The 13,505-nt window shown below is 39.8% G+C and overlaps 1 protein-coding gene across 1 annotated transcript; it reads right to left on the bottom strand.

The window, feature by feature from the left end:
• Positions 1-3,115: 3,115 nt before the first annotated feature.
• On the bottom strand, positions 3,116-13,252 carry LOC117715746 (C-type lectin domain family 4 member A-like). The gene is made up of 7 exons (XM_076940530.1): positions 13,124-13,252; positions 11,778-11,894; positions 8,744-8,845; positions 6,966-7,120; positions 5,347-5,459; positions 4,117-4,240; positions 3,116-3,470 (listed from the first exon to the last, which is right to left on the bottom strand). The coding sequence occupies exons 1-7, from the start codon at positions 13,185-13,187 to the stop codon at positions 3,390-3,392; spliced, it is 756 nt and encodes a 251-aa protein (XP_076796645.1). The 5' UTR covers positions 13,188-13,252; the 3' UTR covers positions 3,116-3,389.
• Between the last annotated feature and the right edge of the window lie 253 nt (positions 13,253-13,505).

Here is a 13,505-nt window from a genome sequence, read left to right as displayed (position 1 = left end):
CTTTGAGGTCTTCTATGATCAAGCTATGCCCACTGTGGCACATGATCTCCATCTGCTGCCTTCAGGTCAAGATGTAGAACTCTCAGTTCTTTCTCCAGCTCCATGTCTGCTTGTGCTCTGCCATGTTTCCCGCCATATAATAATGGACTACACCTCTGAAACTGTAAACTAGGCCCAATTAAATGCTTTTCTTTGTAAGTTGCCATTGTATGGTTTCTCTACATAACAACAAAATTCAAACTAAAACATCATTCAACTACATACAAGTCATGCCAGTCAAACTGACTATTCCTCTCCCAGAAGCAATCAAATGCATATCACACTTCTGTTCATATTCCATCTCTCTATGCTGGAGTTTTGCGCTAACTGGGCCTTTATGAAAAAAACTCTCCTCAACTCTTTGGGATTCTGTGTCACCACAAGAAGTGGTCCCATAAGGACACTTTCCTCACCATGCTTAGCTATGGGTATCTGTATCTATCTGAGTCAGCTGCTGGGTGGAGCGTCTCAAAGGACAACATGCTCCTGTCTGCAAGCATAACAGAGTGTCATTAATAGTGTTATGATTGGCCATTCTCAGTCTCTGGTCCGTCCCCTGTCCCTGAATTTCTTGCAGACAGTATAAATTTTGGGTTGAAAGTTTTGTGGTGGGTTTGTGTCTCTATAGCTTACTGGGGTTCCTTCCTGGCTACAAGAGGTGTCTTATTCAAATTCCATGTCTACAGTACAGTGAGTCACAGCTAAGGTCACCCCCATTGATCTTGAGCTCTTCCCTTATCCCAGGTCTCTGTCTCATCCTGGAGATGCCCTCCGACCTCCCCAACCCCATCCATTGCAGATTTCCATTCATTCTCGTGGCCATATGGCCATCTCTCCTGTCATTTTCCATACCTAATCCTGAGTTCTCCATCCTCCTCCCCACTTCCCCTATCTCCCAGTTCTGTCCATCATCTGTGTCTTATGACTATTTTATTCCTCCTTCTAAATGAGATTCAAGCTTCCTTTCTTGGGCCTTCCTTCTTCTTTAGCTTCTCTGGGTCCATGGTGTAGCATGATACCTGTATTCTATGATGATGACCCACTTAGAAATGAGTACATATCATGCATGTTCTTTTGGTTCTAGGTTACCTCACTCAGGATGATATTCCCTCAGAGGCATAGCAAGATATATGTCTAAAGCTACCATATTTTACATGCACTAGACTAAGACACAGCCAATTCCAGTATCCAAATGGCTTGTAACAACAAATATTTCCCATTTGTGTATCCTAAGGGCGTGGCTGTGGATCATTGTAATTCTGTTCAGCTTCTTTTTATATTTATCATTTTGGGCCCAGTATCATAGAAAACCACAGCTCCTTGGAAGCTAAATATTCAATAGTCTCCTGTATTTAGAGAAGTCAGATTCATTCTCATTCTATAGACTAATAAATACCCATGTCAGTTGAAAACATACTTTATATAAAGGAATATGTATAAAAAGCATTGAAGCATAATCCTTTTACAGGGAAGTATATAAGCCTTGGGAGCCATCATAGAGACTATACCTAATCTCGTTACATTATGTATTCAGTAGATGTCTTGTTATTGGATTTCAAAATGGAACATTAGTGTCATGAGCAAACAGAGAGTAACCATTGTAATACAAGCATAAATTAATAAAAAACTTGTGCTATACTTCTCTCTGATATTAAAGGAAACTAGTATAATGTGGATTTAGTGTAGGATGCATGTCATGTGCTCCATGGTGTCTATTCTGAAACACGATGGGAGCTCCTGTGAAGATGATGGTGCACATTTCCCTGTTCACTTACTGCTGCATTTTTATCATACGACAGCTGGGCTGTCAAAGATGCTCGCTGAGCTTTTACCCAGGTCATGGGAGGTTGCCTTTCTAATTCTTTGGAATTGCTGGAGCTATTGGAAAGTGTTTGAGCATGGTTAGACCATGAAGCTTTATGCTGCTTAGTTCTCTCATAGTTCATGCTAACATGATGATTCATGTTAGGAGCTCACCATTTCAGAAACACTGGCCATGCGTTGAAAGTGTTGAGCCTTTGAGCCATGAGATGTTCACCCTGGCAGTGAAGTGATGCTGAAAACTGAGTTCACTCTCATGATCAGTCAACCACTCATGCCTACATGGTGAGCCCCTGTGAATCTGTGAACATCAGAGCTCAGATGAGAGCCCCTGGTAGACCTGTTCTATAATTGTCATTCCTTAACATTCTAGGATGTGCCGCACCAACCCTGACCAGCAGGAATTAAGACATGGAACAACCGGTTCCTACTCACAGCAGTTTACTCAGGATGCTTAGCAGTTGGTAGTCAAGATGGCGAGCCCACGATCCCTTCCCAGGCGCAGCTTATAAACCCTGCCAGGAGCCCATGAACTCATGCCAAGTATCATCTCTTCATAAGCTCGTGACGCTTGCGTAAGATCAGGCCACCTTGAAGCACAGCCTTCATACCTAATAAGGACTTGTTTATCACTCGGCCCTCGGGTGGCCATCGCCATCTTGGGGCAAGGTTCTTATGGCGCCTAACACTAGGAAATGCATAAATGAGATCAATGGGAGTTGCTCATTTGAGACCCTCCTAGATCTCATTCTATATGTCTCTCCCTTTAGTGTGATTTGTATATTTAAAACTGTCATCCTTGTAGAGCATAATTAATTCAGTGGGTCATTGTAGCAACCTATAAATCCTACAGGTATCATGGAATTCTCAAAATCTGCAGAGTTGATTATAACTAAAGGCATCCTTGGGACCTACTGAATTTATGGCTTGAGTCTGAACTGGGAACAGTCTTCTGGAGGCATGACCTGAATTTTATATTAACTGTAATTAGTAAATAAGATACCTTGAGTCATGACTTACTAGAACAGCCAAAGGAACGTTTGGGGACAACTGAGGAGATATGGACATAAGATGACAAGATGACACATAATTTCAGAAAAAAAGTTGTGAAGTTTTTTAGAAGTGATAATTGTATTTGGTACTGAAGTCTTAACTGAACTGTTATGTAGCAAACTAACTCTCAAATATCCTATCAAATGAACAAATGCACGCATATGTATACCCATATACAGATTATCAAAATGTTAACAACCACTAAATATAAATGGGGTAGTTTAATGACTATTGATACCATTCAGTCGATTTCTATTTCAAAAATATTCATGATAAGAAGTTGAAAAGGCTTCCAGCATGTTAAATAGCATAGAGGTTCCCAGGGGACATATTGGTCTCCTCAACATGCATTCCCAGGGCAAAGGCTGTTCCTGACGCTGCAGGCACCAAGTTGGGACACCAAGAATCACTGGAGAAGACAGTGGAAGGTTATGTCTCCTTAAACTTTCTGTTAACGTAGTTCATCCAGTCCAGAATCAGCCACTGTTAGAGCCACACAGCACCCATAGAACACTAGCAATTTGGATGAAGTTCCGGTATAGTTCCTGGTAGTGTAGCTATTGGGAGACATGAGAAAATGCTGATGGAAGAGGGCACAAACTGCCAGAGAAAACAAGAGTAAGTACTGAGGGTCAAAGTGACAGTAGCTAATGATATCACCCTGTGAGTTGGAATTTGCTTAAGAAGATCTTAAACATTCTAAAACCACAGACACACACACACACACACACACACACACACACACACACACATGCATGCACATACACCAGGCAACTATGGTAGGTTATAGAAGGTGTTGTCAACCTAATTGTGGTAGCCACTCCACAGTACCTTTCCACATCAAGTCAAAACACTGTAACATGAGTATACATGATTTATTTGTCAATTATACATCAATAAAGACAAAGACAGAGAGAAAGGAGGGATGGGAAGAAGGACTGAACCATCCAATCCTATTAACAAAGAAGACTTTGGGAATCTGTGAATGGGCATAGAAGTTTGTTGTATTCCAAGGGAATGACGAATGACCAAGTAAGTTTACATATGTAACAGTATTATCATATGTATAACCATTGGCTGCCTATCTAAAATTCTGTGAACCTTTGTCCCACATGAAGAACTTTCCAAGTATCTGTGTAATAATGAATAACAATGCAATCCCAAGGCCATGGAGGATGTGATTCATAAGTATATTTTCTTCACCTGACAAACTGAGTTCTGTTTATCACTGCAAGGGATATCACTCCAGCCCCATCCAGAATTCCAATGATGATTTACAATAACACATTGTTCATTGTCACTGCTGGGCTCACCTCTATGCCAGAATCTGAAAGGGAGGAAAGAGCATCAGGGTGTTTCCTACAATAATGCTTGAAAAGAGCAAGCAAGAGAAATCAAGTTTGAGGATAAGGTTGGAATTTGTGGAGATCACAGCACTCAATGTTCTCTTAGCTTGTTACTTAACACTTCTTCCAGCACATATCGCAGAGGATACTATTTCTTCATCCCTAGGTCTTGGTACCAGAGGACAATCAACCCCTGGTGAGTATTTATATGGTGAAAAGTTCTCCTCTTATTTTCATGTTTAAATAACCATTTTTTCATTTTACAATGGAATTATTTTAGAGACTGGAGAACAAGTTAAAATATCTAGATAACCTACTTATTTCTGTCATCTAGGACTAATAATTTAATAACCTGGATTCCAAGTTTTCTTCTCTGAAAACTGAGAATGACAATACCATCACTACATATTTCCTACGACAGACATCAGAAAGGATTTGGCAACATAGTAATAAATTAAGAGCTTGTAAATGGTTACACAAATATGAAAATACAGTATCAGATTGGGGGCTTGTGATTTATGAAAAATAATCAGTTAGAATCTTGACATAAATTTTTCTTATAAAGATATAAATGGTGGCTGGAGAAGTGGCTCAGACATTAAGAGTGCGTATTGATTTTTCAGAAAACGTGAGAGTTCTATTCCCAGCACCCACATTGGTGAGGTCATACCACCTGTAACCCCAGCTCCACTTGATCCGACAACCACTTATGAGTTCCATAGACACCCAAATACATGTGACAGAAACTCACAGAAACACACATATATACACACAAATAAAAAATGAATTAAATCCTATTTTAAATATGTAAACAAGAAACTGAAACCATAATAAAATACATTTATGAGTAAAGACCTTGGTAGGGTTTTTAATCATTCTACACTCTTCAAACTCAATTTTCTCATCTCTACTGGGAATATCAGTAATATGTGTCACTTGTGATGAGTACATGGGAGAGTAAAACTAACTCCATCCCCGGCAGTTACACCAGGAGGGAGCTATTTTAGCTTCATAACCAACAGCTGGAACATCCTATATTCTCCTCATGATTCAGAATCTAGAACTCCTCTTGCAAGTCTACACTCACGTGGCATTATCATTGTATGGTGTCTGGTCAACCCACTGCCATTGTCGATGACCTGGTTCTGAAAGTCCTATAAAATAAGCGGCACGAGTGTTCAGGATTCTGGTGATGAAATCCTAAAAGGAAAGAAAGACATCTTTCAGCCTCGATTGAATAATTCTTTTCTGTTTGGATTGTTTTATAAGATCTTTTAAAATGATTTTACTGATACAAAATTATTATAGGGTTCAATATGATGCACATATGCAAATACACAATAATCACATCCTACTTCATCTCTCTAGGCTTTTAAATATATTTCAAATTTTAGATTAATATCAATAAATTCAGGTTTTAGATGTACACTGCGATATTGTGACTGACTGTTTTCTGGTCACACAGATGAGAAGACAAAGGATCAAGGATTAGAAAAAACTCCCCAGGAGTGTACTTCTCAGATGATAAGCAAACAGTCAAATTCTCTGACCATGATTGTTGGGGGCCGACTTTTAGCAGAAAGTGGCTATCAGCTTTGCAGCCATCTTGAGCCATATACCCTGACATGTGACTTGGATTACAATAGCCTACAACAGCTGAGCACACTCTAATAACATCTTGCTTTGGATACCCAGGACTTTCCTTGGGTGTGTGAGATTAAAGGTGTGTGAGATTAAAGGTGTGTGACCTAAGAATGTGAGATCAGATCTAGAGACAAGACTTAAGGGCATGATTAAAGGTGTGACCAAAAGGCATGGCTTAGAAGTGAGACATATAAAGGCAAGAAGCAGACAGAAGAGAGATGAGAGAATCAGACACTTTAGAGAGTACAACTTGGAGAACAATTTGGAGTAACAGAGATTCAGACACTAGGAGTAGGAGTAGACATTAGACACTCGGAAGAGAACAAGAGGAGTACAACTAGGAACTAGGAACTCAAGACTTGGGACTTGGACTAGGAAGAGAGACTGAAAAATAAACGGGATTGAATCACACTCTGTCTGTTCTCCATTCTCGAGTCTGCCCTCACTCTCTCTCTTGCTGAACCTCGACCCGCAGACCGGACTGGCAGCTTGGGCCGGGATACAGTGGCTGCCAAGCGGAGTGGAGAGGCCCACAACATTTTTGGCCACCCAAAGTAGGGCAGCTCGGGCCTCAACACACGATCATAATGAATCCCCTCAAACTGGCTCCCCCTCTTTTCTTCACCTCTTTTCTTCACAGTTGTGCATGAGAGAATTTTGCACATTTAATCTTTCTCCATTCATATCTTCAGTTATTTCGTTTCTCGTGTCTGGCCATGACCATCCCGATTTGGTACTGTCCCTGCACCCTTCTCTGTTAGGCACTTGCATTACTACAGAAAGCATTAGAGTGTAAAAATCACGAACTGATGTTTTGAGCAGAAACATTTCATCCTTCCCTCCAGCCTAGCGTGCTGCATTTTCGATGCCACGGTTCCTTGGTGTTTAGTTCCACTGAAGTGAGACCAACGTGTACAAGGCAAGGATTAAGGCAACCATTCCTGCCTATCTGCTGGAAAGCCTTCTGCCACAGCACCAACACCCATGACAACAAAACTCTCTCTTAGTAGAAACAGGCAGACAGCATGCTGGACCCAGGCCCTACTCTTTCCCAGGATGCACCTGCTCTTCCTGGCTGTGGATCACCACCAGATGAGCACCCATGTGGGAGCAGTTCTCCTTACTCTCGTTCCAAGATGCCACCAAGTCAGTCGAAGTGAAGTAGCAGTGGGAACCAAACGGCTTCCAATCCTTTGGGCAACAGCTCCAGACTTTGTCTTTGGGGGAAGAAGGAAATGTAAGTGCAATGTAATAAAGTCATTTTAAAGTTATTTGTATGTAGACACCACCACGTGGAATCTGGGACTCCCAGCTTCTCCCAGATGCAGCAGGAGCCCCTCTCCCCTCAGGTGCAAAGAAAGCCAAGTCTACCTCCATTATCACTAATGTCAGGACCCTTTGTCCTACTGGGATGGTGTCAGAAAAAGCCAGAAAAACACCCAGACTTTGGGGATATAATGCTAGACAACCTCAGTCTGCAAAGAATAGAACTCATCATAGCAAGAACCAGAAAGCTCTTATATTACCTAAATATATACATGTGTATATACACAAACAATAAATGTCAACAACCAAGGCAGCAAAATTTCAATTATCAGACATACATTTTTAATTAGTGATGATAAAAATGGTAGTCAATATATCCCAACAAGCAAGATAACAAAAGTATATGTTAGTCTGAAAATTTTATCCGTGATACATATCTCAAGAAGAAAATATGAAGATTCTGGAAGTAAGTTTTAAAAATATATAAGCCATGGACCAATAAAGATATAAAGAGATGAGTGGAAACTTTATATCTGGAAATTAGGTTTTCAGATATTATGTATTATGTATTCTGTGATATTAATTGCATTCTTCTCAGGCAACAGAGATATCATTGAGCCCTCAAAGGGGAGAAACTGAAATAAAATAAAAAAAATAATCTCTCACAAAGATCCTAAATGTCAGTAGATCAATGCGATCACCATCAAAAATTCAACATTACTCATAAGATAAATGAATCTCAAAGAATCTCAAAATTCATACAGAAGCACAAAAGATAGCCAAAGCAATTCTAAGGAAAACAGAATAATGTTGGAGGTATCACCATCCTTGATTTCGAGCCAGTCTATAGAGCGTAGTACCAGCACAAAAGCGTACATGTCGATTGATAGACAGAAACGGGAACCACAAATATAAATCAACACAGCTATAACCACCTGATTTCTTGCCAAAAATACATATCAGAGGAAGACAGCCTCTTCAACAAATTGTACTCAGAAAACAAGGTGCCAACATGCAGAAGAATGAAGCTAGATGCCTAGCCATGCTCTATAAAACTGACTCTAAAATAGAGTCTCAATGAATTAAACACCTTACAAGACCTGAAACCCTGAACTTGATAGAAACAATACTGAGAATATTTTAAGATGTAGGCATAGGATGGACTCCTGGAATAGGACTGGGAGCTTTCTGTACAGAAAATAAAAATTTTACACACACACACACACACACACACACACACACCACACCACCACCACCCCCCACACACACACACTTGAACATGACTCCCTGAGATGCTCACATTCATACCATCAGATTTTCTTCATTTCCCAGGAGCTCCTTTCTGTTGCTAATAAAATTCAACTCAACCTCATATCGACCATCCCTGAAACTTCTTCCTTTGTTGAAGCTAGGCAGCCACACATCCGATTATGCCTGATTGGAGACCTCTAAAAAGGACTCCACAGGTAGCTGGTAGTGAGTGCGTGGTATAAAGCCATACTCCCATAGTGGATGGGATGGATCTACCTGAGAATCCAGTTGGAAATGTTGGGTCTAGGCACATTAAGTTTTACCTTCCAAGAGTGAATCCCATTTTGTGCACTCCAATTCAGTATACTCCAGTTCTTTTATAACTGTTTTTTCATCAAGAAGCTGAGAATATTTTGTAAACAAAGCTGTAAAATACAATAAAAACCATTCATTTTCCTGGTAGTATTATGACTTGAGTCCTTCCTTTTTACTTTCTTACACTCTTTATAGAAACAAAATCTATAAATGTCCAATTACCTGAGTAGTTTAGAGCCTGCTTAGGTAATATTTTCCATCACCCTAAGCTGAATATGGTGTCTATAGTCCTATCACTTGGGAATTAGAAGAAAGATCAGAAGTTTTGGGTCATCCTTAACTATACAAGTTAGTATGGTTAGTTATTTGCTTAGTTGAATGGTTGCTTGGCTTAGTTAGTTTAGTTGGTTGATTAGTTTAGTTGGCTGGTTAGTTGGTTAGTTAATGCCTAGCCTGGGCTACATGAGACCCTACCACACACAAAAATTTTTTATCACCCTATAGTCAATATAACCCTACTCCTATTGGACCACAGATACCTCCAGGAAGAACTGAAAAGAAGGGACAGATTCCTCATCCTGGGTATTCATCAACATTTAATGGAGGGCACACTGAAAGAGTACATCTTAGGTGATAAATTCTTTTAAGTATGTGCATAGCCCAGAAAAGGCGAGGGAGAAATTAGTTGAGGCTAGTTCTGGGTTTCCTAAGAATGGGAGATATAAAAGAACCTGACAGATCCCGAGGACTTTGTGTTCTCTTCTTTCCTTTCCCTCTCTCTACCCCAGCTAGCTCTTCATTCTCAGTGTCCTCACACTGTCACTGAGTTCCTAACCTGAAACTGACTCACTGATCCTGGGGAAAATGAATTTTATCTTTCACTCATTTCTTGAGTTGCCCACCACATTCTGGCTTTTACTTTTGCTAATTTACCAAACTAGTCTTGAAATGGACTGTCAGTGACTCTTCCTGTACACTAATCAGTCCTCTCCCCGAGGGACTTCCCAAATTACCCAAGCCTGGTTTTTTTCCTCCTTAACTCGGGGGGGGGGGGGGGGGGGGGGGGGGCGGGGGGGGGGGGGGGGGATGGTGGCTCCCTCCAGTTTTGCCTGCTGCTTGCTGCTGCTTCCTGTTTCCTTCCCCACCCACCTCTCTTAAAATGTGATGCCACACACAATTCTATCTGTATTTCCCTTTCTCCTTCAAATTCCTCTTCCTTAGTGATATTGCATTTTCCTGGGTTGGAGGGGTTGGAGGTTGGGGAGTTGGGATTGGGGGGGGGGGTTGTTTGGTTGGTTTTGAAGGGTTTTTTTGTTTTTGTTTTTTTGTTTGTTTGTCTGTCTGTTTTGGTTATTTGCTGTGTATAAGCAAAAGGTCTTCTCAAATACACTCTTCTTTCCTAAAATATGTTAATATCCATCCAACTAAGTCTGTGCAACTGAGGTGATCACAAACAAAACTTAAGTCATCATATTTCAACCTAAACCTGCTGCTCATCTTATTCCTCTTCAAATAACTTAATGATTGTTGACTTTATGGGATCAGAATATTAAAGTCATGTGTTGTTTCTTTGTGTCCCCTAGTTCCAAGCTATCAATATCAACCAAAACATTGCCCTTTTTTTGGTTGAAGTTTCCTCCTCTCCTGTGCATCACTAGTGTGACCCTTAGATCAAACCTCCATCACTTCTCAAATGGATTCTGAATTAGTCTTATAATTTCTCCTTACCACTCTTGAATAGCACACTTCTGTAACTCAATTTTAATTTTAATCATTTCCTACCTCAGATTCTTCAGTGGTTCTCTATGTCTGTGGCACCTTCTTCCAAAAGTGGACACACGTTTCAACCTTCCCTATACTCACTTCCATTAGAATTATGTCTTTGCGGTTCCATACTCAAAAAACTGGGTCTATTTTATTATTACTCTACCACCTGACCTGAGCTGGGTTGCCTGTAACTGATGCACAACTCCATGCGAATGCATCTGTTCACCTAGGACCACAAGAAAAATCTCCCAAGACAGATCAGTCTTGGTCAAGCCACGGAGCAGGAATTACATCATTAGTTCAATTGACCTACTAAGTTTTAGGATAGATAATGACTAAGCAACAGCTAATATGAATGAATAAATAAATAAATAAATAAATAAATAAATAAATAAATAACAGCAAGGAGATAAGTGTAGTACAATATGCATTATGTTTTGATCTGAGTCCAGATTTGTCTGCCCAACCATGTCATTTCTTAGTTCTCCGTGGAGTACTTACTATACATTTCAATGATGCATGCCTATATTTACTCTTATCTCCCATGCTCCCATATGTCAATAATAGTGCCAGCACACACAGGTCTAGATGTCATCTCCTCCTGGCTTTTCTTAGCTCCTGAGCTTACTTCTGACGTCTTACCTGCATAGCATTGACCATATGATTTTTTTAAGCACTGGTTCACTCAACTATTCTCAAAATTTCTTGAGACTGGGGGCTATAGCTATTTCTGGACTCTCTGACATGCTGCCCAGTGGACAGCAAATGGATATTGCTAATTATTGATTGCTGAATATAACACCTACATAAGATAGTTTATGTTTTTTTTTATTTTTGATGAATGTGAAAACTAATCTACAGAGAAATCAACTGTTTTCTAAATTAGCTTTCAGGTCTCTCTCACACAGTCTGGGACAGAAAAATATATATATATAATTAAAATGAGCTCCACTGGAGCACTGTCCCTGGAATAGTCTGGTCCATGACTTCTCATCCCCTACTTATGCCAAAAGATGGGCATCTGTGCATCCAATGGGGCCTCTAAATGCTGCCAAGGAGACACAGGTTCATTCTCGGTACTGAAATCTAACAGATGCTCCAGGACGTGCTTCTCTAGCCAGAATGGATCCCATCATTTTTACAGAAGAGTAATTCTGAAACAGATCAAAATTCCCAATATTATCTATCGTCCCAGAATAAGTTTCTTTTCCAGGCTTCTCGGTGGCTGTCTGTCTAATGGATATCTTCTCTTCTCCTTCCTTACTGTGTACTTACTGATCAGAGCACTGGAGAATAAGATTGTCAACAGCAGGAAATAGATCGTGAGTGAGCTAAAGAGGACTTTGGAGAATTTGTGACAACTTTTCTGAGATGTGCTCTTCTTTGGGGGAGCTGAAAGACAAAATTCAATTCTTAAGTTCTGTTATTTTTTTTCTTCTTTCTCCTATTCTGATTTTGTGCCTGATAAACACTAATAATGTGATGTTCAAAATAATCAGAAAATGTAAATATGAAACAATCATGTTAATTATAGAAACATTCCAAAATATAAAATAATTCATTCCTGACATTGAGAATAATTGTTGCCAATATTTTGATATTCTCCTTCCAACAACTTTAAAGCTCTCACATATAAATCCATATTTCCCACAATTAGCACATCATAAATATTGACCTGTGACTATTATTTTCTTTGACATTAATCATAATTTTTTTTCCTTTATGTTTTTTTGTCTTATTTTTAGAGAGGGTCTTGGTATGTACCCAAGTCAGACCTTAAATTCATTATGTAGTCCAAGCTAGCCTCAAACTTATAGCAAAGCCCTGTCTCAGCCTCCTGAGTTTTGCTATTACAGGCATATGGCAACATATCCAATTTTTTTTTAATATCATCATTCTTCTTTATCAGTTTTTTAATGACTGCATAGTATTTTTTTTTTCATTTTTCTAGACAGGGTTTCTCTGTGTAGCCCTGGCTGTTCTGGAACTCTGTAGACTAGGCTGGCCTCGAACTCAGAAATCTGCCTGCCTCTGCAACCCAAGTGCTGGGATGGCCACCACTGCCCAGCATAGTATTTCATTATATATTTTTTAAGTCTTCTGGCTTGCTTCCAACTTCAAAGTATGTGATAGTCACGAAGTCTTTGTATACCTTTGTATACCTTTATGGTAAAAATCACTACATTTTTAGTCACCACTTCTAAAAGAGTTATGATACTTTCCAACTATGTGTAAAGTCCTGTGTTCTGTCTCCATCACTGGGATGAGAAGAGTGAAAGAAGCTACCCAACACTTAGATGCCAAACAAATCATGGTATGTTACCAAGTAGAGAGCAGGGAATTATTATACCGTGGTCTAACTTTTGGAACAATATGGTGCACATATTTATGTGTATTTATATGTACAAAAGATACAATCTGCATATATGGTGTCATTTTTCTCTACATGATAAAAGTAAAGACACTTTTCCATTGTACAATTCCATGATCTTTCATGACTATCTACAGGCAACACACTTGGCTGAGGCTCCAGGGACCCACAGACATGGCAGCATCTAAAACCATCTATTTTTATCTTTTACTGAATCACTAAGTGGGAGCAGCAGAAAATGCTTTCTTACCTGGCAGAGAGTCTGTGTCGATGTCTGAGGAGTCAAATTTATTTTTGAAGTATGGTGTTAACATAAATGTTTTCCTGAAAACATGTTGAGAAGAAATTTTCCCCTGCCCTCAGAAGATGTGTGTCATCCCGTCTTTAAAAATATCTCCTGAACAGGAAAGAACGTGGGCAGCAAATAATCCCAATACCAGCTAAGGATGAGAGGCAGTAACAGAGAGCTGCCCTCAGTTTGCAGCATAAAATAAAGTCCACTCCCCTGGGCTACAAAGGGAGTATCACAGAGTGAAAATGCACACAGCTCAATCATAGAATTACCAAGAACTCAGTGGGGGAGAGAAGAAAACAGGAAGGAATGGAAAAAGAGGAACCAGGTCATTAAAGAA

This window comes from Arvicanthis niloticus, chromosome 9 (assembly GCF_011762505.2).
Source record: "Arvicanthis niloticus isolate mArvNil1 chromosome 9, mArvNil1.pat.X, whole genome shotgun sequence".
NCBI lineage: Eukaryota > Metazoa > Chordata > Mammalia > Rodentia > Muridae > Arvicanthis > Arvicanthis niloticus.
The sequence above is the reverse complement of the archived record's forward strand: the minus strand, read 5'-3'. Positions and strand labels throughout refer to the sequence as shown.